Source organism: Chamaea fasciata, unplaced genomic scaffold, assembly GCF_029207755.1.
Source record: "Chamaea fasciata isolate MVZ Bird 193981 ecotype frontalis unplaced genomic scaffold, bChaFas1.0.hap1 SCAF_21, whole genome shotgun sequence".
NCBI lineage: Eukaryota > Metazoa > Chordata > Aves > Passeriformes > Sylviidae > Chamaea > Chamaea fasciata.
In genome coordinates, this window is record NW_027094106.1 from 7377245 (window position 1) to 7404344 (window position 27100).

Below are 27100 nucleotides of genomic sequence, written 5' to 3' on the forward strand. Positions count from 1 at the left end.
ACTGCCTGGGCCCGCGGGTAAATAAATATAGGGCGCTTTGTTCCTGCTGGGGCACGACCAGGTGGCACGAGGGACACAGGATGGTGAGTCATCCATGCCCAGGCAGCCACCCTGCAGGGCACGGGAGGAGGCAGGGACAGGCACTGAGGGGCCTGGAGGTGCCCGCGGGTGCAATCCCTGCTCCAGCACCTCGCGCAGCACCAGGGAACAGCCCTGCCCTGGGCACAGGTTGGAAAGCCACATCCTGTGGAGCGGGAGTGAGCCATGGGCACGTGCTTAAACACAGCACATGTGGCAGGCAGTGGGCTAAAGCCTTACCTGGGCCTTCACAGAATCCCAAAGCCATTCGGGTAGGAAAAGCCTTCTAAACAAATCCAACCATTAACCCAGCACTGCCTTGTTACCACTAAAGCACTGAGTGCCACATCCATGTTTATTGAACGTTTCCATCACTTTCCTGAGCAGCCTGTTCCACTGTCCGACCATCCTTTCAGTGAAGACATTTTCCCAAGTATCCAATTTAAGCCTTGAGGCCATTTCCTCTTTTCCTGCCCCTTGTTCCTTGGGAGCAGAGACAAACCCCCACCAGGTTCCACACTCCTTTCAGGGAGCTGTAGGCCTTCGTTGCCTACCACAGGAGCCTGTGCCTGTTGCTCCATGGGCCAGGAATGGCTCATCCATCCTGAGACCAACAGGGCTGGCAGAGTTTCCCCGGCCAGAGGATGAGGATGGGACACAGAGCTCTGCAGTGAAGGCCAGGGCACGTGGCAATTGTGGAAGGTACAGGAGCCACCCCATGGCACAGGAGCCTTCAAGGCTCAGTTGTTCCCAGCTCGGGGATCTCCTGGAGTGTGTGGGATGAATTCTGGCACAACTTATCATGTTGTTACTGCCCTGAGCTGCCGGCACTGGGCACTCCCTCGCCCACATCCCCCTGCCCGCAGCTCCTCGGGGAGACACGGAGAGGGCAGCGGGACTCTGTGAGCTGCAGGAGCGCAGCACCCGCACCCCGCTGGTGTCCCCATCCCATCCCATCCCATCCCATCCCATCCCATCCCATCCCATCCCATCCCATCCCATCCCATCCCATCCCATCCCATCCCATCCCATCCCATCCCAATCTGCCGATGTCCCGGGGATCTCCCTCCGCCGGTCCCCGCCCGCTCCCGCCGCGGGCCGCAGCCGGGGCCGGGCCGGGGGGCGGTGGCAGCGCTGCCCCCGCCCCGGCGGGGCCGTGCCGTGCCGAGCCGAGGCGGGGCGGGCCAGGGGCGGGCACCGACGTCAGGCCCCGCGGCGGCGGCGGCGGGGGGCGGAAGGCGGCGGTGCCGGGGGTGGGGGGGGGAAATCCCGGCTTCGGGGCGGGGGGATGGCGGCGGGCGAGGCGGCCCGGGCGGACTTCGCGCGGCACTGGCAGGCGCAGTTCCCGGGGGAGCCGGCGCCCCGCATGGAGCTGGGCTCGGTGCGGGCCATGGAGCGGGAGCTGGAGCGCTGCCGCCGCCACCTGCGCCGCCTGCAGCGGGCGCTGGCCGAGGAGCGCTTCAAGGTGGGGTACCTGGAGGCGGCGCTGGCCCGGGCCCCCCCGCCGCCGCCGCCGCCGCCCGCCGCCCCCCGCCCCGCCGGCAGCTCCCCGGAGGGCGGCAGCGCCGGCAGCTCCGACGCGGAGGACGCTTCCTCGGCAGGTGGGTGAGGGGGAGCCGTCCCCACCCCGCGCCCCAAGGGGAGCAGCGTGTCCCCAGCCCCTGCCCCCCCGTCAAGGACATCCGCGGCCCTGGCGCTGCCTGTCCTGCGCTCCCGTGCCGTGCCCGTGGCCCCCCGAGCCCCTGTGCCATCCCCGCCACACAGCTGGTGCGGTCCCTGCTGTGACTGGGCGTGGGACCCCCAGAGTGTCCCCATCACGCAGCCAGGAGCACCCCATGCCGAAACGTAGTAGAGAGTGCCCAAATCCCTTTTGCCGTCCCCGTCAAACAGCTAACGCCACCCCCGCCCTTGTGCAGTCCCTGACCAACCACTAAGGTCACCCCAAGTCCCTGTCTCCTCCCTGTGCTTCTCCCAGGGACATCTCAGGCCAAGGCCCCATCCTTGGGTGTGCGAGGAGGGCGGCTGGCCAGGCCCCTGCAGCTGGCCTGTGGTGATGGGCCAGTGGCCCAAGAGCCACCTCTGGGGCTGGGACATTGCAGAGGAGTCATTTCCTCCCCGCCGTGACCTGGCTCACGGGAACACCTCAGCTCAGGTGACACCCTGTGACCTCCTGTGGGGAAGTCCTGGAGGCTCTAAAGCAGAAACATGCCGGGGTGGTGACATGTCCTGGGGCGTTTTTCTAGGTGGATTGAGGACAACGTTATTTCGCTAGTGGCTGGCTGTGTGGTGGCACTGAAGGCACAGCCAGCTAGCGCTGTCAGCCGTCACACTGTCCTACTTCCAGCGGCCTGGAAGTTGTTATTGCATCAGCATTAAACCCGGTTCAAACACAGTCCTGGCAGCTAGGGAATGTCACTTTTAATGCTGCTAATTCTGCAGCTGACTTGAGTTAATTTTGTTCTTGCTCGATTGTTTGAGGTGGTGGTTTTCCCCCAAGGCTGTATCGTGCTGATTTAAGATTGACTGGAGAGCAAGTGATCTGATGTCAAATTATGCTTAATATTTAGTTCATTTATATTTATTGCATTAGTCTGCAGTGCTGGAGGAAGTTTCCACTTCACCTTCCTGAGCTGCCTGGAGGTGAAATGTCCAAAGTACGTGGCTGCTCTCAGTGTTGTCACCGTGCTGTGCCGGGCTGCACGTGTGAGTGTTTGTCCCGCTCCCCGGCCGGCCGTGGGAGCCTGTGCCCAGCCCTGCAGCCAGGAACAAGGACATTGGGAATGCTGCCTTCCAAGGGCTGCTCCAAGCCCCTCTCCAGCTCCCAGCAACAGGCACGGGCTGTGGTTCTTGGAGAGCTGCTCTGTGGCTGAAGTGGCTCGAGTGCATCAGAGTGACCAAGCGCAAATCCTTCTGATTTACGCTCAGACCTGCGTTTTGTTTATATCTGATTTATGCTCCTGGATGTTTCCAAAGCTGGGATGGTGCAAGGCTGCTCCCAGGTTGGTGGGTGATGTTAAAGGGGCTTCCCTGAAGCACAGCACAAGCCCCTGAGGGTCCTGGCTTCATAACTTGGAGGGGTCCAGCCCTGCACCACCCTTTGAGACCTTTGCATCTCTTGGGGGTGGGTGTTTTGGCAAGACTTTGAAGTCTAAGGTTGCATCTGCTGTGGTTGAATGTGGCCTCTTCCTCCTCCTCCTCCCCTAAATGGGTCTTCCTCAGGGTCAGCAGCTCCAGCACTCATCAGAGAAGGAAGCATGCCTGGCTCCTTGCCCCGTGACACGGCTGGGCTCTGCACAGAGGGCTGGGCTCAGCCCTCCCCAGCCTTGTCCTGAGCCTGTCCTGAGCCTTTCCCTGGCATCAGCATTTCCTTTGTTGGGTGTTATAAGGGCCCCTGTGTGCACTGGCTGTGCTGACATTTAAGAGCAGAATTTGAGGGTGCAGTTAAGAGGTGTGCGGTCGTTGCCTGGATCCCCCTTTCATGGACAGTTGGTTAACCTGGTGCTCCTGTTGTTTTCTTCTCACTTCTCCATGTTTCAGATGTAATTGAAAATTCCTGATTGTGATGCGGTTTGCTTTTCCTGCCAGCACTCTGCTGGTGTGTAACCTGGTTAGTGCTGCTCTGCCTGGCCCCCTCAGTATTTTAATGTGAATTTTGGAGCTTAGTGGTGCTGTGGCTGTGGCTGAACACAGTCAGCCCCCAGCTGGATCAACCTTGGGGAACGCTCTCTGGACAGCAAGCGAAGGAGTGTTGAATATCATCTTTATGGGAATTACCAGGGAAATACAGTGTTTTCCTTTAAGTAGCTTGTGATTAATCTGATTTAAAGCGAGGAAATCTGCACCATGCCCCTGTCTGCAGCTATCGCACGGGAGCGGGCGCGTGTGATAGCCAGATACCCGATCCTGGCATCCGAGATAACGCCCGTGCCAGCTCACTCGGGACCAACAAAATCCCAGCCTCAGCGAGCAGATGGCTCAAAACGAAGCGTGGAAAGGACTGAAATTCCCCTCATCTTGGCCGTCACCCGTCCCTGTGGCCAAACACGCAGCTGGCTCCGCAGCTGAGTATGCGCGGTGCCGGGCTGTGCCGGGGTGCTGCTTCCATCTCCTCCCGTTTGCCACGGAAGGGACGGAGGGCTGTGGGTTGGTGGCAGCCAGGAGAGGGTGAGCTGAGCAGGAGATGGTGCTGGTGGCCCAGAGGGGGACGTGGTGATGCTCGGCGGAGATGCTTTGTGCCCGGCAGCCAGGTAGCGCAGAGCTGGGACCAACACGGTGCTGGGTTTCCTCGCTTTGTCCTTGGGAAGCGCAGAAAGAGGCTGGCTTTGCCGTGGAGCTGAAGCTCCTCTGGAAGGCTTTGGGAGCCTCTGACCTGCCCTGTGCAGCGCCCTACACCCCAGAAATGTGAGCTCTGGGGTGGGGAGCACTGGCATAGCTGGAATAGTCCACGATGGCGTGGGTTGGTGGATCTGGTTACGGCAGGATGCGGCGGCTGCGAGATGTGCTGTAAGTGAATCCCCAGCCCTGTGTTTAGCTGGAATTACAGTTTGTCTCAAGGAAAGATTCTGTAGTCACGTGGGTTCTTCTCCTCGCTCGGCTGCACTGCCTTCACTGGTACCTTGGGAAATGGGAAGGGAGCAGCGGGGTCCTGCCTCGGAGGGCGGTGAGCACAGAAAGGCGGCGGTGTCAGGGTGTGCAGCAGGAGGGCTGAAATGGGGAAGGGACCCTGGGGCATCTGGAGTTCCTGGGGCGTTGGCCACCTCACTCCTGCGTGCCCAGATGAGGGCTGGATTGGCATGGGTGTCCTACTGCGGGCTTCTGACATGATTTGGGTAAAGTCAGGGTTTGTTCTTGCTGCTCCATCCCTGCTTTCAGCTTGTGCTGCTGCTGCAAAAGTGGCACTTCTGTCTGTCCCAGAAAAACTCCCTGCTGCTATAGAGGTGATGGGGCAGCTCTGTCCTGCTGTCCCAAGCTGCACTTAGACCCTGCTGGTTCCTTGTCCCTTTCTTGGAATATTCTGCAGAAGCAGAACAGAAAATGGTGAGCAAAGTCCAGAGTTTGTACTGGAGCATCTCTTTCTGCCTGGTGTGCAGGAGGGGAAGGAATGGTGATTCCACAGCCCAAGGAGGTTGAAATGTTGCATGGTCTGTGCATCCATCTCCCTTCCTTTAGCATCAGAATGGGATCTTGGTGCCGAAGCAGGGAGGCGCAGTGGGGACAGCTGTGTCTCCCAAGAGCCCACCTGCCACCTCTGTGTCTTTATTTTTAGTTTTAAAATTTTTACTTCTTTATATTTTCCCCACGGTTAGAAAGTGCTTGTTTGGCTCTGAAGAGGCTCCAAGTTCCTCCTCTGGCCAGGGCAGAGTCTCAGTGTTTAATTTTAACTGCTCAGGCGAGGACAAAACCGCAGCGTGTGTGTGTGCATGTGCCTGCTGGGGACCTTTGAACTGTCTCCATCTGCTCTGGGGCCCGACAGCATTTGGGGAGGTGATTTCTCTCCACAAACCCCCCGATGGCATTGTGACAGCAGCCCCTGAGTGATGTGAGGCTGCTTCCTCAGAGAGTGGTGCTGCCTGAGATGGTGACTGCAGGGTTAACTCTGGGACAGGTTGTCACTGTTAGAGAAGATCATAAATAAATGCAAAGTTTATGAGGCTGGAAAGCCTTTGAATAGAAGAGTTGGAGTTTAAAGCTTTAAGTGAGAGCAGTAAGTGCTGCTTGTTGGAGTTTGCCCTTTGATGGGCAGATAGTGAAGGCCTTGTAAAGGAGCTGCAAGAGCGGAGGGAAAACCTGTGATCAGCTCTGCCTGTGGGCACCACCATGGCAGCGGCTGCATCTTCTGGGTGGGGCAACAGCCCTTCCAGATGCCAGGGCCCTGCAGACAAGCAGGATGGGTGCACAGGGGGATGGGGGTCCCTGTCTGTCTCACTGGGCAGGGGCACTCCCCTGGCACGGCAGCGGTGCTGCTCTCACTAGCACAGAGATGCCAACACCCCTCCTGGAGGAGGTGGGTCTGGATGCAGCATCCCTGTGTTCTGTCGGCTGGGCACAGTCCCACTGGATGGGTTTTGGCCCCCAGAATTTGGGGCAGAGCCGATGCTGAGCTCCCCCAGCTCGGCAGCGTTCAGGGCTGGGCGCTGGTGCTGGGCTGCACCTTCCCTGCAGAAGGGAAGGAGGGGATGGAGTTTGCCCTTCGGTGCCAGCAGGGCCCCGGGCTGTGCCCACCGTGGAGACCAGCACTTCAGCACAGAGGTGGCCCCCAGGCTCACAGTGGCTGCTTGTGGGTGATCAGTAGCCCCAGGTAGAAGCAATGGCAGCAGCAGGGCAGGCACGAAACCCTCATTAGGTGGCTGGATAGAGCCAGAAGTGCCCTGCGGGGCCTGAATACATTTGCATTGTAAGGCTATTGAAATCTGCTTGGGGTTTGTTTTCTTTCTATTTCCCTGGGAAGACACTTCTGTGCAGCAGGGCTCTTTGTTCCTCGGGTTCCTCCTCCCCTCCTGCCCAGCCACGCCGCCAGTTGGGATCCCAGTGGATGACTCTGCTCAGTCTTCTGCTGGATGCTGCCTGCTGTGGCCAACCCGGCAGCAGTGATCACAGGGAGAAGCTTTCCTCTGTGCTGGCAGGGAATTCATGTTCTCTTGGGTTAGAGAAAGGAGCCTGGGTTAGCCAGGGCAGCTCACCAAGTGTCCATCCATCCCAGAAAGTGGCACCTTGGTTGGTGGCATCGCTGGATTTTCCTCCCACTGAGGTCACCTGGAGCAGTGGCCGGGAGCCAGCCCGAGGGAACACACAGAACTCATCCCATTCCCCAGAGACAGCTTTGAGCAGGCTTGGCTTTCCCACCCCAAATGACTTTATCAGTGTTTGCTAAGCAGGATAATTGACGTGTGTAGATCAGTAGCAGCAGCACTTCTTGGCTCCCTTGGCTATAGCCAGAGCGGAGCCGGGCCAGCCTAAGCAGAATCCCAGAGGACTCCTGCAGGTCTGCCTCCAGATAAGTCCCAGCTGTAAACTTCAGAGATTTTTTTGAAGATCTGGCAGATAGGGAGACCTTTGTGCTGGGACAGGGCTTTCTGCCATGGATGGTTTTTGTTCCATGGGCGATTTTTGTTCCGAAGCTGTGAACCAACACCTCCTCCTCCTCCTCCTCCTACACCACAGCTCCTGTGCTGGGAAGCAAACCTGGCCCAGCCACCTCAGCACCAGGGCTGGGGGAGAGGAGCAGCTGGGGCTGTGGCAGATACAGCCAGAGCTGCCTCCTTCTTGGAAGAGAACCACAATGCAATAGCTGGCCCAGGCCTTCACCTGGAGTAAAGGGCTTTTTCTGACCAGCCACCACCTTTCATTCCTTCTCTATCTGGTATTTTGAGAGGCCAGAAGCAGTGCTGCTGTGGCTGGGTCTCTGCCCTCCTCCCCATGCTTGCTTGGCTCTGGCACCCTGCCTGGCACTGCCCTGAGGGCAGGATGCTCCAAGTGATTGCCCTGTTCTCCAGGCACCTCTCAGCTGTGCCCCAGTGAGTGCAGCTTGGGGCTGATGAGGCACAGACCTCAGGGTTTCAATTCCACAGGGAAGTGATACTGGAAGAGAAGTTTAGTGCTGGACCGAGAACCTGCTGTGCTCCTTGGCAGGGAGGCTGGAAACATTTTCATTTATTCCTCTCTTCCCTCTCTGCAACCTCTGGCAAGGAGAGAGGGAACCAGCAAGGAAGAGCCTGGACCTCCTGAGAGCCCAGCAGAGCAGGCACTGGAGGAGCTGGGGAAGCCAGGCTCCCCTCTGGCATCTCCCACCTCAGCCCCAGACTCCGCAGCCCTGGCTGTGTTCCTGCCATGGCTCCAGCACACAGAGGCTTTCCCTCTCCCAAACCAAAGCACTCTGGCTGCTCCTTCAGTCCTTAGCTTCTTTAGCCACTTGCGTGCTGCTCCCCCCGGCCTCATTCCCCCATTCCACTCTTCCTGTGGGGAAAACTCCCCCAAGTGTTGAAGGTGCAGGTGGCTGTGGAGCTGCTCTCTGGTTGCTGTCAGCCCTGGATGCCCACCACCAGCCCTGGGTCCTCACCACCAGCTCTGGGTGCCTGCCACCAGCTCTGGACAAGCACTTGGGGCTCCTGCAGCTCCTGTGGCTGCGACTGGAGGACTCTTGCACAAGAGCCCAGAAATAGTGACGCGTGGGCTGGCGGGCAGGGGCTGGGCAGATGCCAGGCAGACAGCCAGACACCAGGCAGGCTGTGCAGGGCTGGCTGCTGCTGGGGAGGGATGGTGGAACTCAGCTCCCAGCTCTTGCTGCAGGGATGCTCCCAGCTGGAGCTGGGGGCGGCTGGCGTGGGTTGGGAACATGGTTGGCAGCATCTCCTCACCCAGGACTGGTCTCTGTCACTGAGAGCTGATGGGTGCCAGGGTATGGGTGGGTGCTCCCCCCCCCCCAGCCACGGGGAGAGGGAGGAAGGTTCAGCTGCTTTGCAGGTTTTGAGGTTTTATTGTTGTTGTTTTTACGAAGCTGAAAAGAGTGCGAAAACCGAAGTAAAAATACAGCCCAGCAGTTTGGTGGGGCTGGCTGGTGTGGGCTGTGCAAGGCCAGCTGCCCAGGTTAGTGGTGCACCACAGGATGGCCCTGGTTTGGCCTGCCCAGGATACTCACCCAGCCGTGGGGCACTTGCCTGCCTGCTCCTCCTGGCCGTGGCACTGCCAGGACCTGCTGTGTGGTGCCAGGCTGGGGGTGGCCAGCCTGGGGAGGGCTCCAGGAGGTCTGGCAGCTCATCCAAGTGCTCAGCTCATGCCCTGTGTCGGATAAAGAGGCGGATGTGCAAAGGGGGCACAGAGAGGCTGGTGCCGTGGGCGGGAGTGTCCAAGAAGTATATCTGGCTGGGGGAGAAATGTGGAAAAGCCCCTCCCTGCCTGTATGCAGGGAGCTGTGCATGGAAAACCAGCTGCCTGCTGCCCCCGCGGCTCTGCAGCCATGGTGCTGAGGATGAGCAGCTGCATCTTGTGCTGGTGCTGCTGCGGGGCTCCCCAAGGCACCAACGGAGTGTGGTTTCCTGCCATGAACAAGGTTGATGCTCTCAGCTGAACCACTGTCACCTTCCTGGCAGGGCCTCGGGCTCTGAGGGGCTGGGGGGGGTGCAGGGGTGCGGGGTTTGCTGTGGAGGGTGGAGGAAACTCTCCATCCATTGAGGGACAAAGCGAGGACATGCTCAGCTTGAGCCAGAGCAGGAGTGAATGGGGGAGTTGGTAGGGGAAGGACAGCAGCAAAGACTGTCACATCGTGGCCACCCTTGGGCACTGCCTGTGCTAATGTTTTGGGGATGAGGGGAGTCTCGGCTCCCCAAAGTACCTGGGATGGGGCAGGGGAAGGGTGGGAAACGGCAGCTGTAGGGCTGCACCCTGTGCCCCTGACTCAGCCCCGTGACTCACAGCCCGTGGGTGCAGGAGGCTCTGGATGTCCTTGCCATGCCAGGGCTGGATGCAGCCCCCAGGCAGGCAGGGCTGTGCTGGGGGCAGCAGTGTCTCCTCATCCTGGATGCCAGGTGCCAAGGGCTCCCTGTGCTCCCCCAAAATGCTGCACCCGAGCCTGTCATGGACAGCCCTGGCAGCGGGAATCAGGCGGTGGCAGTGCCCTGGCAGGGTCCCCTCAGGTCTCCCACCCGCGTCCTGGCACTTCACGCTCTGCTGGCTGTACCTTCCCTGTGTGCCCGACAGAGCATTATCCCTCCTGCCCGGCTCCCATCTGGCCCCGGAGCCCGGGCCGGACCCTTCCCCACTGCCTGGCCCCGCGGGCAGGATGCGGCCGAGGGCGCTGGCGGGGCACGGAGCCCGCACTGCCGGGACGGGGCAGCGGTGCCGGCACAGCCTGAACCAGGGCACTCTTTGCACTTGAACGCTTGGCTGGCGCCCTGACATATTGGGGTTGATGACTCTGGCACTTCGTATTTCCTTTGGCTACATGCGGCTGGGGAGGGCGGTTTAACCCCTTCCTGCCCACGTCCTGCTCCGCCAGCCCCAGTTGCGTGGGGCAGGGCTGCTCCCGGCTCCTGCAGGCCCTGGTTCCCAGAACCAGGGGGAGCAGGGCTGCGAAGAGCCTGTGTTCTTCAGCCGTAGTGGCTTGAGGGGCTGGGGGGGTTTTGCTGTGAAGTGGGCACAGCATCCCCAGGTCACAGCAAGGAGATAAGTCTGTGGTGGAAGGGGTGATGGAGCCAGCTCCCCCTTTCCTTCCCGCTCTCCTTGGGGTGTCCAGGGGGGCAGCCGCATATGCTGCTGTGCCACCAGCATCCCTTCCTTGTCCTCCTCCTCCTCCTCCTCGCCGGTCCCCAGACCCCTGCGGAGGGTCGGCGTGGCTGCGTGCGGGGGGACGCTGAGCTCGGCTCCCCCCCGGCGAGGCAGGGGCGGGAGGCGGGACGCCGCTGCCATTGCCAGGCGGCACCTCCTTCCCTGGGCACCCTTGGCAGAAGCGCGGCCGTGTGCCCGGGCAGGCGGCCGTGTCCGGCTCTGCCATCCAGCCCCCGCCTGGGCCCGCGGCCCCCCGCCTCCCGCCCGCGCCCGCCGCCTTTGTTGTGAGATGAGAGCGGGCTGAGCGCCGGCACAGCCCTCCGAGCATGGAGCCGCTGAGCCACCGCGGCCTGCCTCGCCTCTCCTGGATCGACACCCTCTACAGCAGTACGTGGCCTGGGCTGGCGGGGGGGCGAGGGGGGCGAGGGGCTGGCTCGCCCCTACCTGTTGTGTAACGCTGCGTCGCGCTGGGCAGGGATGCTGTGCCGGGGAGCCTGGGCTGGGCGTCCCAGGCGGAGCCCAGCCCGGGCAGGGGGCTGGCGATGCTGGCAGGGGGTTGTGCTGCCCTCCGTGAGCATCCCGCGTGCCCCGCTGGCAGGACGGCGCTGGCCGGGATGGGTCCGGCATCCCCCAGGCTCCGGGGACCCGCTGCCTGCTCCGGGGGGCTGCGTGAGCAGGGTGGGTGGCGGTGGCGGTGGCGGTGGCGGTGGCCCCAGAGCGGTGGGGCTCGCTGAGGCTGGAGCAGCTCGTTCCTGACAGCTGGCACTGCCCGCAGGGGGCTTTGGGGATGGAGATGCTTTTTTGGCCCCAGGTCCCGTTGCCGTCCCTGCGCGGCGGTGGGAAGGCTCCTCTCTCTCTCTTTCCCTCCCTCAGCCGTGATTTTCGCAGCGAGCTCCAGGCGCTGTGCCGGCGGTGCTGTGGCAACGCGGTGTCGGTACCGGGGGCTGGCAGCCGGCGGGGCCGGGGGCGTCCTGCAGCAGCCCGGGGGGTGCGGATCCCCCCGATGCCGCGGACGGGCAGCGGGGAGGAGCGAGCTCCGCAGCCGTGCCGCTCCTGGTCTCACGGCAGCTGCCTCAGCGACGGCCAGGGACGTGGCCAGGGGATGAAGGGGCTCGGTCACAGGGTCCCCGTTGTTATTTTGGGGCAGCCTTGAGCTGCGTGGGCCTCCCGGGGTGGGGTTTGGGGTGCAGCGTTGAGCTCGGAGCCTGGCGCTGGTGGGGCAGCGAGGTTTGGCACGGGTGCGTGGGAAGGTGGGATGCTCCGGAGCATGCTCCGTGCACGGATCTGGCATCTGTCGTGCCCTAGAGGGAGCCGGGGCCGCCAAGGGGCACGTTGTGTAGGGCTGAGCTGCCTCCCCCAAGTTTTCCAGCCCGAAGCCTCTGATGTCCGCAGCCGGAGGCCACATCCAGCAGCAGCAGCCCCGGGGTCTGGGGTGGCTGTGCAGGTGTTTGGGCTGGAGCCCAGGGGCCACATCCAGCCTCTGCACTCTCCTTCCCAGCCACAGCATCTCCGTGAAACCATGGCTCTGCCATCCCAAATCCTGCTCCAGCTGCCCTCCCCGAGGCGTGGGGGAGGCTGCTTGGCATGCCCATGTTTTGGGGGATGCAGGGCAGGGTCCAGCCTTCATCACACTGGGCAAGGCAGTGATGGTGTGGAGGAGATGCTGTTGTGTTTGAGCCACGCTTTAGCAGAGGCCCACGGAGGCAGGTCCGAGGCCAGCTCACACATCTGTGTTGTCATGGTGAATTTTCACCCAGGCACAGGGAAACCGTGGCGTTTCCCCAAAATCTCACAGGCTCTGTGTGGATGTTGGGCTTTTCTTGGAAGTGAGATGGAATGGATGAGCATTGAGGTGTGCCCACACACTGACTGGGTGTGGGGAACAGCACGTGTCCAGCTGGAAATGCCACCCTGAGCTGCTGTGACTGTGCTCTGTCCAGGCTGGGCAGGAGCCAGCTGCTGCCCTTGGCTGAGCTCCCTCCTGGGAACCATCGTGCCGGCAGTAGCCTGGGTCAGCCTGGGAAGATGTGTGGCAGAGCACAAACATTTTCCTGTGGAAAATAATCTCTCATGGGGATGTGTTCCCGGCCCTGTCACCCTGCTGGGGCCCTGTGCCAGCTCCCAGGGCCTCTGCCCTGATGGGTGTCAGCATCCCATGGGTGTCAGCATCCCTTGGTGCAGCATGGGCTTGGATCCAGCTCAGGGCCCCGGGGCTGCCGCTGGGGTTGGGGCTACAAGGCTGTTTCAGGTCGGAGTGTCCTTGCCCCCAAGAGTGGCTCCCCTGGGCCAGGCTTCCTCTCTCCCCTCGGTCTCCTGGGGTGCAGCAGAAGGATTTCCACTGCTGCTGAAAATGAGGAGCAAAAATAGCACTGGGTTTTGGCACGGGCACAGAACAGGCTGCAGGGGCAATGCAGCTGTGGGGGAGGAGGGAGGGAGGTGCTGGGTTTGGGCTGCCTGGGTGGCACAAGCACCCCACAGGCAGGAAGACACAGGGGACAACCTCTCTGTGTCCCCTGGCCTGTCAGTGTCTCCCTTGCCTGTCCTGGTTGCTTGGTGGTGCTTGGTCCCCTCCCTGTGGGGTTGCTGGGAAGGTTCCTCTGCCCAGGCTCTCCAGGTGAGGCCCCTCAAATCCTGCAGAGCTGTAGGTGGCACAGCTGGAGCCGTGGGGACGTGGCTCTGTCCTGTGGGCAGCACAGGGTCCCTCTCCTTGGGTGCCTGTTGGGCACTGCCTGTAGATCTCATCCCCGGGTCTGGTCTGGGACTGGGATGTAGATCTGCTCCAACTGGTAGCAACAGGAGCCAGGTCATTCCTGCATCCCTGCAGGCCAGTCCTTTCCCTCTCCATGCCACCTTTTTCCCTGCACTGCTGCAGGTGTCACCTCCCAGAGTCCCCAGCTGCCTCATTAACACTGTGTTCCTCATTAACTGGATGCTGAGCCACCCCACTGGGGTTGCCAGGACTGCCACAGTGACAGTGACACTCAGGGTGTCCCTGTGGTTTAACCTGGAGCTGCAGACCTTGACCATGGTGGAGGGAAGGCGGTGGCACCTGATGGCCTCGGAGCTGGTGGGGACCATCAGCTTTGGCCCATCTCCCCTGCCTCGGCTCCCCCTTAGACCCCACCTGATAGGAAAAGGTGCATGGGTGAGCAGTTTGGGATGCTCTGGGGCATTCCGGGCCTGGGGACAGCCCCTGGTTGCGGGGGCTCAGGGGAGCTGTGTGGGATGGGTATATGGGGAATAGCCATCATGGGGGACACCAATCCTAGTGATCCTTACACTGCCGTGCTCCTGGATGGTGCTGGAACCTGTCCAAGACAGGAGAGACCATGGACATCCCCCCATGAGGAGGCAGGGCAGGTTAGAGCCAGGGATCCTTTTTTCCTGGAAGCTGAGGACCATGGGTGGGGGGGCCAATCCAGTCAGCTCCCGGGTTGGGCTGTGGTGGCCTGCTCAGGGTGGCCCCACAGCCTCTGAGGGATTGTTATCAGCTAATCGCTAAAGAAGTAAGGTCTGAGAGGGGCTGTGGTGTCCTGGCAGAGGTGGGGTGCATCTGGCCCGTGTCACAGCTCTCCTCCAACCCCTCTCAGGTGCAGGATGGGACTCCCCATCCCTCCCCACTGGCTCTGGCAGGGCTCCTGGCCTGAGCATGCTTTGCAGCACTCTTTGATTTAAAGATTTATCCACTTTCCCTAGGAAGCAGGATGTAATATTAATGTGCTGAGTGGTGTTGGTGGGAGCCAGGGGAGTCCTTGTCCAGGATGGCCAGGGCCGTGGGGACATGGACTGGCAACGGTGTGGGGTTTGGTCTGGGGTGGTTGCTGTGACCTCAGTGCACCCCGTTTTGGCCAGGTTATCACCTGGGGTCTTAGCTGGGGTCTCCCCAGTGTCTGTGCCCGGGAAGCCTGTGGGGATGTGGCTTCCAGGGATCCGTGGGGCTGCTGGATGGGAGGGGAGCGAGGGGCTGGCGTGGGATTGGGGTGGTGTTGGATGAGCCCCCCACCTCTTCGGGAGCTGCCGAGGGGCTCCTGACCACAGCCATGATGGAGGGGTGCTGGCTGCACCCCCCGGCCGCCCCTGCCGCAGCCGGGCTCCCTTCCCCCTCCCCTTTGTCAGCATCTCGGGGCTGCTGCAGCCACCTCTTCCCGCCGCCACCGAGCCGCTGCCGTTCCCATGGTAACAGGTTAGGATGTACCCCGGTCCCCGCTGCGCCCCAGGGCCCCGCCGCAGACCATGAAGCCCCCCCAGCCCTCCCACTTGGGGCTCTGTCTCCCCGAAATGGCTCCCCCTGGGCCATGGGGGATTGGGGGTCAGCACGGGGCACCCCAAAACGGGTGCTGTTCTGGGGTGGGGGGGGCTCATCCTGGGCTGGCGGTCGGGGAGGCAATGGAGCCCTTCTGCCAGGGGGGTGGCAGTGCCCCCCGTGCTGTGGGTCCAGGCGGCCTGGCACACATTTCCATGCTCCGAGGAGTGTGGGCATGGGCAGGCAAGGAGGACGGCGGCTGTGGCTGCCAGCCCAGCTCATCATCTCTCCCCGGGGATGGCACAGGGATGGTGGCCGGCGGGCAGGCAGGGCACAGCCACTTGCGTGGGGCTGGAGCGTCTGGCAGAGCAGCTGTCCCTGCGCAGACGAGGCCGTCGGCCTCTCGGTTCCGTTAATTATTCAAATATAGGGAAGTGTGTCGAGCAGAGGATGCCTGCGGGGCCGAGGATGCTCGGTGTGATGTGTGATGTCTTCTTGCCTGCTTGGCTGAGCAGGCAGCGACGCTGGGCTGGGCTGTGCTGTCCGTGAGTGGCCCTGGGACGCGGGGTCAGCTGCCCGCGGGTGACCACAGGCTGGGCTGGGTGGCCTCGGTGCCACACGGTGACCCTGAGCCGTGCCCGGATGCTCACGGCCACCCTTTCTCACCCCGGCAGACTTCAACTATGGTGCGGACGAGTACGACGCCGAGGGCAACGAGGAGCCCAAGGCGCTGCCGGAGGGCTCGGAAACCATGCCCTACATCGATGAATCGCCCACCATGTCCCCCCAGCTCAGCGCCCGCGGCCAGGAGAGCGGGGACGGTGTGTCGCCCACGCCCACCGATGGCCTCGGCACAGGGGTAGGTGCTGGGGGCGCGGGGGGGGGGGTCGGGGCTCTGGGTGTCCGCGGTGTTTGCGGTGCTCTGCTGCTGCCGTGACCTGCGGGAATGTGCCCAGTTTCTGCTGGCCGTGGCGCTCTGGGCGCCGGGGAGCAGCGGCTCGGGGGATGCCATGCCCGTGGGACACGCCGTGTCCCTGCCCCGCCGTGCCAGGCCGAGGGCAGAGCCGGGCGGGGATGGGCTGGCCGGAGAGCGGGGTCCCGGGGTGGGAGCACAGCCCGGAGTGCTGGAAGGGGGGAGTTTTCAGGGTCCCCAGCTCCGGGAACCCTTGGGCACAGGGCGCAGCGGCTCCGCGGGCTGCCGGCTCCATCTAGTGGCACTCGGGGACCGGTCACCAGCAGGGGTGGGGACACAAGGTGCCCCCGCCTCGCTCTGGACTACTTAGATGAAACCCCTGCTGTTCGCAGCGCATCCTTGGGAAGCCCTTTGGTTTTCCAAAAGAGAAGGAATATCAGGAGAGCTGCGGGATGGGAGCCAAAGGGAAAAAATGGTTGGTTTGTTTGGGTTTTTTTCCCAAAATGAAAGTTTCCATAAAGCCCGGGAGCGGTGGGGTCCCGGCAGGCGCGTTGGGCCCTCGGGGTTAGTGCGGGGAGCAACCGCACGGCCCCGGGGTGGGAGATCCCCCGGCGCTGCCGCTGCCCGGGCCGGGAAAAGTGAAGTTTTAGTTTTGTCATGGAAAGAGTTAAGCTCCTGACCCGGATGCTGAGGCAGAAGAGGGAGAGGTGTGGCTTCCTCCCCAGGGTAGCCCTGCGCAGCATCGTCGTCCCGAAACCCAGCGCCCCTGGGGAGGGAGAGGAGGGTGCTGCCCTCGGCCACCGCCTCCCGGGGCTGTCTCTAAACCGCTCGGGCTTGGGGCTCCTTGTCCCCCCAGCACAGCCCTTGGAGCCGCAGCCCTGACACGCCGGTGCTGGGGCTGCGAGTGCTCTGACTCCGAGGCCAGCAGGGACAGCAGAGGGTGGCTCTGGGGAGCAGGGCTGGGGGGAGATGTTGGCAGAGGGGAGTCCCTGAGGGCTGGTGGGGCACGCTGGGTCTGGGCACAGGCAGGGACATTGACTTGGTTGTGTTTGAATTGGGATGGGGAAGTGCTGGAGCCCAGTGCCAGCTCTGCCTCCGTCTCTTTCTCTGGAGCTGCTTGTGCTGGCAGAACACCCTCCAATACCAGCCCACGGGGGGCACAGGCTTGTGCTTGTGTGGCCGAGGGCACAGGGTGCCATGTTCACCCCATTGCTCTCCTCCAGTGAGGCAGGACTGCTGTCTGTGCCTTTGAGAGGGCTGGCGGAGGTTTCTGGTGGGGTGTCCCATCTTGCAAGCTCCTCGTGGGAAACACGAGGTCGTGCTGTGGGGTTGGTGTCCCAGCCCCTGCTTGGGTACTGCTGGGTTTGGCATTTTAGCACTGTCCATTCCCCTGGACAGGAACTGTTCCCCACTCTGGGGACCCAAGGTGTTGGGCAGAGGGTTGTGGTGCAAAGGCTGAGCTGTGGCATGGACACAGGGCTGGACACTGGCTCTGGAAAGTCCCTGTGTGTGTGTCCCTGCCCACATCTCACAGCAGGAGTTTGTTGCAGGCTCAAATGGGTGCAGGGAGAAGAGATGGCTCCTGTGGGCAGAGCACATGCAGCCACTGCTTCCCCTTTTGCTTCTGAGGACCCTGGGGGAAGCTACCGAAACAGCTCTTGCGTTAGTGTCCCCTCCTCCAGCCTGCTCTTGCCTTGTTTTCCAAGGCCCAGTGTCCCTCATAAGGATCAGAGGATGATCCACAGTGCTGGTGTCCCCGTGTCCTGGGGTTGTGGTCAGGCTGGGGCAGCGGTGAGGTGCCGGCTGGTCCCCGAGGGATGAGTGGCAGGTATGTGTGAACACCCACGGCTCAGCTCTGTGACACTGCCGCCTGTCCCCTCTGGGGCAGGGAGAGGTCTGGCACCTTCTGGGGATGCACAGCCCTGTCCCCATGCGGGACATGGTGACGCTGCTGCCCCCTCCAAGCTCACTTCTCACTGCTGGCAATCCCCATGGTCCGGCTGTGCCTTCCCACGGGACACGGGCTACCACAGAAGGGATGCTCTCCCATTGCCGGGGGCTGGGAGCGCGGGGGGCCTGGCAGGGGTCCCCTCCCCGCGGCTCCAGCTGGACACACGTTGGGAAAACCGACCGGGGGAAGGCGGCTGCCTTGACCACAGGCGGGCTGCGGCGGCGGAGCAGCCCCACCTCCATTGCCGAGAGAGAGAGCATTTCCTGTAGGGAGCGCGCAGGGCGGAGCGGCGCGGCCGGCTGGGGCGCAGGGCGCGGGCAGCGGCCCCTGCACCGCCCGCGGCCCCGGGGCCGAGCGGAGCAGCGCTGCCCTGTGCTCGCAGCGCTGCCCGGAGCCCGGAGCCGCCGCCGCCGGCTCGCAGGCGGCTCAGCGGCCGCGCCGGGAGAGCCCGGGCCGCCGGGGACCGGGAGGCCGGAGCTGGGTCAGGCTGGAGCACCGGGGATCCCATAATGGCTCCTTTCATCCCGCGCTGGTGGCCGGAGTCCAGAGCTGAGTCAGGCTGGGACAGCTCAGCCGCGTGAGTCCCCTTTGCCTGGAGCCTTGTGGGGTCCCCTCTGCGCCCCGCTGCCCGGCCGGCCATGGAGGAGGAAGAGGAGGCCATAGGGTACCTGGATAAAGTGCTGGAGGATGAAGATGACTCTGAGCCAGGAACCCCCACCAGCCCCGTGTCTCCGTTTTCGCCCGGCGAGAAGGTGGGCAGCGGGGGGACCCTGCTCCCGTGCTGGGCACTGGGCGTGGGGACGAGGGGCATCTTGCTGGTGCTGGTGATGCCCAGGTGTTGGAACGGCTCCTGGGGTGATGTGGTGGGTGCTGGCGGGGGGCAGAGCTGGGGGCAGCGGGAGCATCACTGCGGCCCCAGCACACCCCCAGGACTGCCTGTGGCCAGGGGCACGGGGCAGGGCTGTGCCAGGCTCTGGGTGTGGAGGGCTCAGAGTGGGGTGGCCACCCAGCTGTCCTTCCAGGGGGGAGTAGAGCCACATGTGCTGTGGGGTGGGAGCTGCGTGGCTCAGCAGAGCCAGTGCTGGATGCTCAGGAAGGGGCTGGTATTACACTCTGTCCCACTGCTCAGCCACCAGAAACTCCTAAACAGTCCCAAAACGGCTGGGGGGGCAGACCAGGGGAGACCCCTGTGCTGGTAGGGGCAGCTCAGCATCCTTCTCATGCCCACCCTGCCAGGGTGCCTGGGTGCTGCAAGAGGGCTCTGGCCCTGCTCTTCCTGGGGTCTCCTGCACGGGGCAACCACAAGGCCCTGGTTAAGAGTCACTGCTCTGGGTCACGGGGGTCCAGTTGACATCGTCCCCGTGGGCTCTGTGGGCCCCGAGTGTGAGTGGGCCCCTTGTCCCCTGAGCTCCTGCGCAGGGCCCAGGCTGGGGGAAACAGGAAGAGCCCGTGACTAATCTGTGGCAAAGAGCCCATGTGCTCCCAGTGAATAAAAGTGGCCCCCCCCGCAAACCCTCCTGCTGTGCTGGTCACCGTGGCCCAGCCTCAATGGGACAGCCTGGCAGGGTGGACACTCTGGTTGTCACAGCAGTGCCCAGGGCAGGCTGATGGACACTAGAGTGGGGCAGAGATGCTGATCCTCAGCCATGCCCCCCTCGGGGCTGTGCCCCCCAGGTGTTTGGAGCTGCCATCTCCCCTGGCACAACAGCCAGGGCTGGCATGGGCAGAGGTGACACACAACCAATGTCCCCCCCAAACCATCCTGAATGGCCCAGAGTGATGACCCCATGGCTCTGCTTGGCCCCTGTCTGGGTGGCAGAGCTCGGTCCTCAATTTTGATTTTTAAGGGGAGAGACCAAGGCGTGACCAGGGGATGGTCCAGGGGCTGGGGTGTCCATGCCTGGGCACTGGCAGAGCCTCGCTGAGGGTCCCAGAGCCCCCCCAGCCCGGACATCTCCCTGCCATGAGGGTCACACCACAGGAGCATCAGTGCTGCAGCAGACCCGGGCGCTGCGACATGCCCCAGTGCCACTGGGCAGTGCCTGTTGGGGTGGCACTTCCCGAGGGAAACCTCAGCCAAGGGGAAGGGTGGTGCCGCGTCACGTGGGAGCACCATCCAGCGCCAAGCATGATTTCACTGGGCGTCTCTGGACTCTGCCCTGGGAGAGTCCTGCCATGCCGTGCGCCATCCTGGAGCGCTGCCAGCGACGCTGGGCTTGTGGCCAGCCCAGAGCAGGGAGGAGAGAGAAGCCAGCACAGCTCGTGGCTTTCCCAGCTGGCTCCAGACGGGCTTTGCTGCCCAGCGGGCACATGCCCGTGCCTTGCCACGGAGCTTCCCCGACATGTGCCCACGTGGGGGTGCCAGGAATGGGCTGGTGGGATGAGGGGTCTCCTCCTGTGCCACTTGCTGGGTCAGCCAGGCTCCTTGCTGTGTTTTGCAGGGCGAGCGGGACGCTGGCAAAGGCCTGGAGATGCGGAAGTTGGTGCTCTCCGGTTTCCTGGCCAGTGAGGAGATCTACATCAACCAGCTGGAGGCCCTCTTGTTGGTGAGCACAGCCCCCAGACTGGACAGCCCCTCCAGGGAGGGATGGATGGATGGATGGATGGATGGATGGATGGATGGATGGATGGATGGAGTCATTTCTTCCTGGGTGGCTTCCCCCAGCCATGTCAGCCTGAGTGGGAGCAAAGCTCCAGAAGTCACACCACAGCCCGCTTTGCTCTGTCCTGGCTACCCCCATCTCACCTCCCCCAGTGCCCATGTCCATGCTGGGGACATATTTATAGCCCTGCTTCCTCTTGTGGCCTTGCTGACCTTCATGGCGAGACGCTGTTGCACAACACGGGGTCACCACCACTGTGGGGAAATCTGAGGGTGCACGAGCCCGGAGTGCCCCTTGGTCCAGCTGCCAGCCTTGGTCCCTCTGTCCCAGGCAGCCCTTGCTGCCAGCTGAGATCCTCCTCATCTCCAGTGTTCTCCTCTTAACCCTCATCTCAAACTCTCCCTTCTCTGGCAGCCCATGAAGCCACTGAAGGCCACGGCCACCACGTCGCAGCCCGTCCTCACCCTCCAGCAGATCGAGACGATTTTCTATAAGATCCAGGATATCTATGAGATCCACAAGGAGTTCTACGACAGCCTGTGCCCGAAGGTGCAGCAGTGGGACAGCAACGTCACCATGGGCCACCTCTTCCAGAAGCTGGTATGCACCTTCCCTGTGTCTTGCTCCACTTGGAAGAGGAGAAGGGCTGGAGTTGTGATGCCCGCAGGGGCTGTGCCTGTGGATGCCATGACCATGCTGGGGAGAGGAGAAGGAGAGGCCAGGTTGAAGGGCTGTAGCTTCAGCTTCTGCTGTCCAGGCACTTGTTATCTCTCTGCTGGATTTTGGAGGTTTATGGAGGCACAGGCTGGGCAGGAGCTCCACCATCCTGCCCTAAGCAGGAGCCAAGCATGTGACCCCCAGCTGGCTGAGTGTCCTGCCAGGAGGGGACAACTCTGGGCAGTGTCACCTCAAAGGCTGCCTGACCCCTTGGGTGCTGTTGGGGGGCTTCAGCACCCTGCTGGTGCCTGGCTAATGCCCACTCCCCACAGGCCAGCCAGCTGGGGGTCTACAAGGCCTTTGTGGATAACTACAAAATCGCATTGGAGACAGCAGAGAAGTGCAGCCAGAGCAACTACCAGTTCCAGAAGATCTCGGAGGTAAGCTGGGATGGGGCTGTGCCAGTGGGGCGGGGCCGTGCCCGGGCTGTCCCTGCACAGGACAGAGAACACTGTCCTCGTGGCTGAGCTGACCATGTCTGCCCCGTGGAGATGCTCTCCCTGCCCTGGGGACTCACAGGGGCTGTCCCCAAGGGCTGGGCCGCCGGGGGCCGTGCTGGAGGGCTGTGGTCTTTTGGGCACTGCAGGAGGTTGTCCCCACCTTGTGCAAGCTCAGGCTGGGCTCAGCCTGTGCAATCACCACCCCAATCCAGTGCTGGCGGGTGCTGGGCACCTGTGGCTCGTCTCCTGCTGCCTGCATCTCCACGCCTGGCTCCCCTACAGAAATGGGGACCTCCATGGCCGCAGCCTGGACCCCCTTATCCTGTTCAGCTCGGTGGCCTCACCACCATGTCCCAGCTGCTGGGCACAGCCAGAGCTGCTCCCAGCCCGGCAGGAACCCACACTCCTTCACCCAGCACTCGTGTGTGGCCTCCAGCACGGCCAGGCTGGGGCCAGGGGGAGATAGCAGGGTGCAGGAAGGGTGAGGGGGACCCCATGACCTTGAACCATGACCTTCCCCCCCACCCCAGCCCCCCACGGGCTGCTCTGATGGGCCTTTCCCTCCCTAGGAGCTGAAGGTGAAGGGCCCCAAGGACTCGAAGGAGAGCCACACGTCCGTCACCATGGAGGGTACGGCGGGCTTGGGGAGGGAGACGCAGGTTTTTGTGTATGTGTGTGAATTACCGAGCCCTTTGTGTGCGCCTGGAGCCGGCGGGGACGGGGTGGGAGGGGAGGTCGCGGCTCTTTGGGATGCCGGGGGCGTGCGGCAGCCCCCAGCCCCTGCCCACCGCTCCTCCCCGCCCGCGGCTGTGCCGGGAGCCGTGCGGAGGGACCGGAGCCGTGCCGCAGCCGGGCTGAGCGGCAGCGATGGCTGCGTGGAGACGGGGCTGCCATGGAAATCCTCGTCATTGTCCGGCTCTGCTGTAACTGCACCTATGGTGAGGCGAGGGGGGCGGCTCCGCTTTGGGGTGCCGGTAAAGGGGAGTGATGCCGCGGGGTCTGTGGTGGGGGGTGGAGGCTGCGTCGTGCTCTGCAGGCTGAAGTTGGGAGCGTCTTTGTTCCAGGCTCGATTGAATCATCTTGGCTCCGGCACACGCAGCCACGCGCTCGCCGTCCCCGCCGGGCAGGGGCTCCTGCCGGTGATGGGACAGAAGGAGCTGCGGTGGCAGGGGGATCCTGGGCTGGGCGACCCCCTCTGCCATGTGGGTGGTGATGGGGAGGGGTCCCCGTTTGCCCCAGCATGCTGGGGCTGGAATGTCCATCTCTCCGTGGCTGGGAAGAGAGGCACCGGGCATCCCTGCCTGCTGCTGCCCTGGGTCCCGGGCTGGCGGGACTGTGTGCACAAGGAGCCCTTTGCTCCTCTCTTGTACTGGGACAGCCCCTCCCAGGCTCCCCGGAGCTTTGTGTGTGCCTGTAGTGATGGCAGCAGGCGGGTCCATCCTTCCTGTGGGTCTGGGATGGTGGCAAAGGGGGCACAGAGTGAGGGCTGAGCCCTCTGCCAGCCCCTGGCTGGTGTCCCCACCCTGAAGAGCTCCTTATAGTGCCTGCCTAGGAGTTGGAGGGGTTCCTCCAGTACAGTTCTAGGTGCAAGGTGAGGGCTCTACCTGGTCCTTGCTGCTTGCTGGTGCCTTATTAAACATAGAGGACGTGGGCCTTCCCGTGCTCCTGGTGGCTGAGCCACAGGGAGGGACAGGATTGTCAGCCTTTCCCCGTGGATTATTGGCCTTTGCTCCCTACCTGTCACCTTTATCCCAGAGCAGGGTTCTTGCTGGCTGTCGCAGAAAGCAGGGCTCTTGTTTTACCCTCTGGCATGTCGTTGTGGAGGTGCGGCCTCTGGTTAAGGTTCAGCCTGGCATCGTCACCTCCTGAGCAGACACCCCTGTCTCAGGACTGGGTGCCATGAGGCAGCACCCTCTGGGATAAAGGGGATGGGAACTCCCCACAACTCAGCCCAGGGGGAGGAGGTGGCACCTTTCCCCCCTCTGGCCCGAAACCTGGCTGTTCTCAGCCCCTGGCAGTTTGGAGAAGTGCTCCAAAGTGAAGGGGAAACCCAGAGACATCAGCTTGGCTGGAAGCAGCCTGGGGAGACATGAACGTGGCCTGGCACAGGGAGCAGCACTGTGAGTGGGCTCTGTGCCTTTGCCTGCCCAAAGATGTGGGGAGGAGGAGAAGGGTCTGTCTGCTTCCACTGAAACGTGCCTCTGGAGAGCCTCTGGGGCTGTTTCCTGCTGGGAGGGTGTGTGGCAGGAGGAAGGGGCTGTCTGTAGCCCGTGTGTGGGGCAGCTCTGCCCCTGCCCTGGGTGGGGTGGTGCAGTCACAGGGGGCTGCAGGCAGGGACATGGGGCAGTGGTCTTGGGCTGAAGCCTTGGCCCTGGTGTTCTCTGTACGTGGGGGATTTGCTGCTGCTGTAGCAGCCTGGGGCCCCCTTGGCACCCAGGGCTGGCTGGGCTGGTGCAGAGGTGGGTACAGGGTGTCCCATGGGGTGGCAGAACCTGGTGAGGGACAGGCTCAGCCAAAAGAGAAACTGAAAAAGCTGCTGAGGGTGACGAGCGGCTCTTCCGCTCCACGGCCACCGCACGGCAAGTGTGGGTGCAACCCTGCCGGGGGGGCCCTGCCCTCCAGGGGGCTGTCCCAGCCCAGTGCTGCCACAGGCGTGGTGGGACGTCCTGTCCTGCAGTCGGAGTGGTGCTCACCACGCGTGACCTCGCTGTGGTTCCTCGTGCCCCCAGCACAGCAGGACACAGGGCTGTGGCAGTGGTGGCTCCCCACTGCTCCTGGCAGTACCGTGACTGTCCAGCTGTGCTGGCTCTCTGCAGGACAGATCCCAGATGCTTGCCCAGGGCTCTGTGCAGACCGGGGGGCTCTCTGAGCACCTGGGCTCCCCTCCTTGTCCCTCCCCGTGCTCTCTGTGACAGGTGGGAGAGGGGCCAGGGCTCCAGCCACAGGTGGCTGCTGACACTTTCTCTCTCCCCTCAGCGCTGCTGTACAAACCCATCGACCGGGTGACACGGAGCACCCTCGTCCTGCACGTGAGTGTGACACCAGTCCCACAGGGATAGTGGTGGGCTCTGTCTCTGCTGCTCCTGGGGACCTGCAGCTGTGGGGAGTGCTGATGAGGGGTCTTCAGGTTGGGTGCTTTTGAGCTGCTAACCTGTGCCTGTCTCCTTCCAGGACCTCCTCAAGCACACCCCAGCTGACCACCCTGACTACCCGCTGCTCCAGGACGCCCTCCGCATCTCCCAGAACTTCCTCTCCAGCATCAATGAGGACATCGACCCCCGGAGGACAGCGGTCACCACCCCCAAGGGCGAGGTGAGCCTGTGGGGAGAGCAGTGGCTGGGCACAGGGTGAGGGCTGAGCCCTCTGCCAGCCCCTGGCTGGTGTCCCTGCTCTGAAGAGCTCCTTAGTGCCCGGGTAGGAGTTGGAGAGGTTCCTCCAGTACAGTTCTAGGTACAAGATTATGGCTCTACCTGCTTCTTGCTACTTGCTGGTGCCTTATTAAGCACAGAGGACATTGACCTCCCCCTGCTCCTGGTGGCTGAGCCATAGAGAGGGACAGGATTGTCCGCCTTTCCCCATGGATTGTTGGCCTTGGCTCCCTGCCTGCTCTCATGGCAGCCCCTCTGCCCCACAGACCCGGCAGCTTGTCAAGGATGGCTTCCTGGTGGAGCTGTCGGAAGGCTCGCGGAAGCTGCGGCACGTCTTCCTCTTCACCGACGTGCTGCTCTGTGCCAAGCTGAAGAAGGCAGCAGTGGGGTAAGGAGGGCGCTGGCCACAGGGGAGAATGTGTCACAACCCCCCAGTCCCTCAGTGGGCCGGGGGATGTGCCAGGGAGGGGTCAGGCATCAGCCAGCCCCGTGCCCTGGCTGCAGGAAGCACCAGCAGTACGACTGCAAGTGGTACGTGCCCCTGGCCGACCTGGTGTTCCCCTCGCCGGAGGAGTCGGAGCACTGCCCGCAGGTCCACGTCATCCCCGACCACGAGCTGGAGGACATGAAGATGAAGATCTCTGCCATCAAGAGCGAGGTGCAGAAGGAGGTGAGAGAAGGGTGCGGGACTTGCTTTTGGGGTGGGTGCCTTGCTCTGGATCAGGGATGGGACATGGGGGACAGGGACACCTCTGGAAGGTCCTGTCTGCTCCCCGTCTGCAGAAAGCCAACAAGGGGCAGAGCCGTGCCATCGAGCGCCTCAAGAAGAAGATGTTTGAGAACGAATTCTGGCTGCTCCTCAACTCACCTGCCATTCCCTTCCGCATCCACAACCGCAACGGGAAGGTGAGGAGGGCGGGCTGGGGCCGGGCTCAGCCCTGCCTGCACATAGCCTGCCACATCTCCCCATCTCTTACAGAGCTACCTCTTCCTGCTCTCCTCTGACTACGAGCGGTCCGAGTGGAGGGAGGCCATCCAGAGACTGCAGAAAAAGGGTAAGTCTGGGGCTGCCGAGACCCTCTTGGGGCTCCTGGTCCCCCCAGAAGCCACAGGGAAGTCCTACAGGATCCCATCCTGGTGCTCTCCAGTCTCTGTGACCTCTGTGACACTGGCTGTGTCCCTCTGAAGCTTCTGTCCTCTCCCAGACCTCCAGGCCTTTGTGCTGAGCTCGGTGGAGCTGCAGGTGCTCACAGGATCCTGCTTCAAGCTGCGCACTGTCCACAACATCCCCGTCACCAGCAACAAGGACGGTGAGTGACCGCTGGCTCCTGCTGTGCTCGGGATGATGAGCTCGGGCAGGAGCTGTGAGGTCCCTGAGCTGGAGCGGGGACTCTGCTGTGCCGGGGACAGCTTCCCACCAGGTGGCACTGCTGGAGCAGCATTGGGCTCCCAGGCAGCGCAATCCCGGCTGCAGCACGGGGCTGCTTTTGGGCTCTCTCCAGCCTCCGCCGTGGGCTTGGCAGGACCAGTGTGCCCAGGGTGAGACCCAGCCGGCCCCACTGGGAACCTCCCCCAGGGCTGCCCAGCAGCAGGAGAGCTTGGGATACCTGCCGTTGGGGGATACAGAACTTAGGGATGTCCCTCCAGGGGCTTGGGGGCATTTAGGTGTCACTGCAGGCACCGTGCTTGCTGTGGTAAAGGTAGCAAAGATTGCCTTGGGGATGGCCAGCCCCAGGCCCTGACACAGCCTCTGCTCTCCTGCCACAGATGACGAGTCCCCAGGGCTTTACGGGTTCCTGCACGTCATCGTCCACTCTGCCAAGGGCTTCAAGCAGTCAGCCAGTAAGTGTGGGTGCCCACCCTGCTTGGAGGGGCCGGTGGGCTCGGAAGAGTTGGGGTCCAGCACGTGGCCCTGCTCTGCCCACAGTGGTCCCCTGGGAGATGGTGAGGGTGTTCCTGGGGTTGCTGAGCAATATCTGCTCCCCCAGACCTCTACTGCACGCTGGAGGTGGACTCCTTTGGCTACTTTGTCAGCAAAGCCAAGACCAGGGTGTTCCGGGACACCACGGAGCCACAGTGGAATGAGGTAAGGGAGGGTGGGATGCAGGGAGGGGTCTGTGCTCCCCATTTCCCTTCAACCCCAGTTTTGGAGCCACTCTGGGGTGCTGGGGTTGAGCCATCCTCCCTCCACACCCCAGGAGTTTGAGATTGAGCTGGAGGGCTCCCAGTCCCTGCGCATCCTCTGCTATGAGAAGTGCTATGACAAGACCAAACTCAACAAGGACAACAACGAAATTGTGGACAAGATCATGGGCAAGGGGCAGATCCAGGTATGCACTGGGGCTTTTGGGCATCCTCTCACCCGAAGGAGGACTCCTTAGGGTCTGGCGCCTGGGCTGGGAGGGTTGTCCTGGAGTGATGCCTGGGGTGGGCAGCTCTGCTTTTGGGAGCGGGGTACAGCAATTGTGGGGTTGAAGGCAGTGAGGTGGGTGGGCATCAGGCATGGGGGTGGTGGTCCTGGGGCACA

General features: G+C 62.8%; 1 protein-coding gene across 4 annotated transcripts in view; it reads left to right on the forward strand.

Annotated features, from left to right (window-relative positions):
- The first annotated feature begins 1583 nt into the window (after positions 1–1583).
- Positions 1584–27100, forward strand: part of ABR (ABR activator of RhoGEF and GTPase) — a 38127-nt gene continuing 12610 nt past the window's right edge. The window contains exons 1-16 of one of the 4 annotated variants that reach the window (XM_066201644.1): positions 1584–1679; positions 15256–15440; positions 19887–19991; positions 20463–20648; positions 21038–21145; positions 21775–21835; positions 24182–24234; positions 24377–24517; positions 24840–24961; positions 25078–25243; positions 25357–25479; positions 25553–25628; positions 25779–25883; positions 26341–26415; positions 26562–26659; positions 26772–26903. In XM_066201644.1, the coding sequence (XP_066057741.1) occupies positions 15333–15440; positions 19887–19991; positions 20463–20648; positions 21038–21145; positions 21775–21835; positions 24182–24234; positions 24377–24517; positions 24840–24961; positions 25078–25243; positions 25357–25479; positions 25553–25628; positions 25779–25883; positions 26341–26415; positions 26562–26659; positions 26772–26903 (1659 nt within the window). In that variant the 5' untranslated portion in view covers positions 1584–1679; positions 15256–15332. Of the gene's footprint in view, positions 1680–10606; positions 10726–15255; positions 15441–15872; positions 15970–17849; positions 18198–19886; positions 19992–20462; positions 20649–21037; positions 21146–21774; positions 21836–24181; positions 24235–24376; positions 24518–24839; positions 24962–25077; positions 25244–25356; positions 25480–25552; positions 25629–25778; positions 25884–26340; positions 26416–26561; positions 26660–26771; positions 26904–27100 lie in introns of those variants that run through there. The other 3 variants (XM_066201646.1, XM_066201648.1, XM_066201647.1) reach the window with 3 other exon arrangements.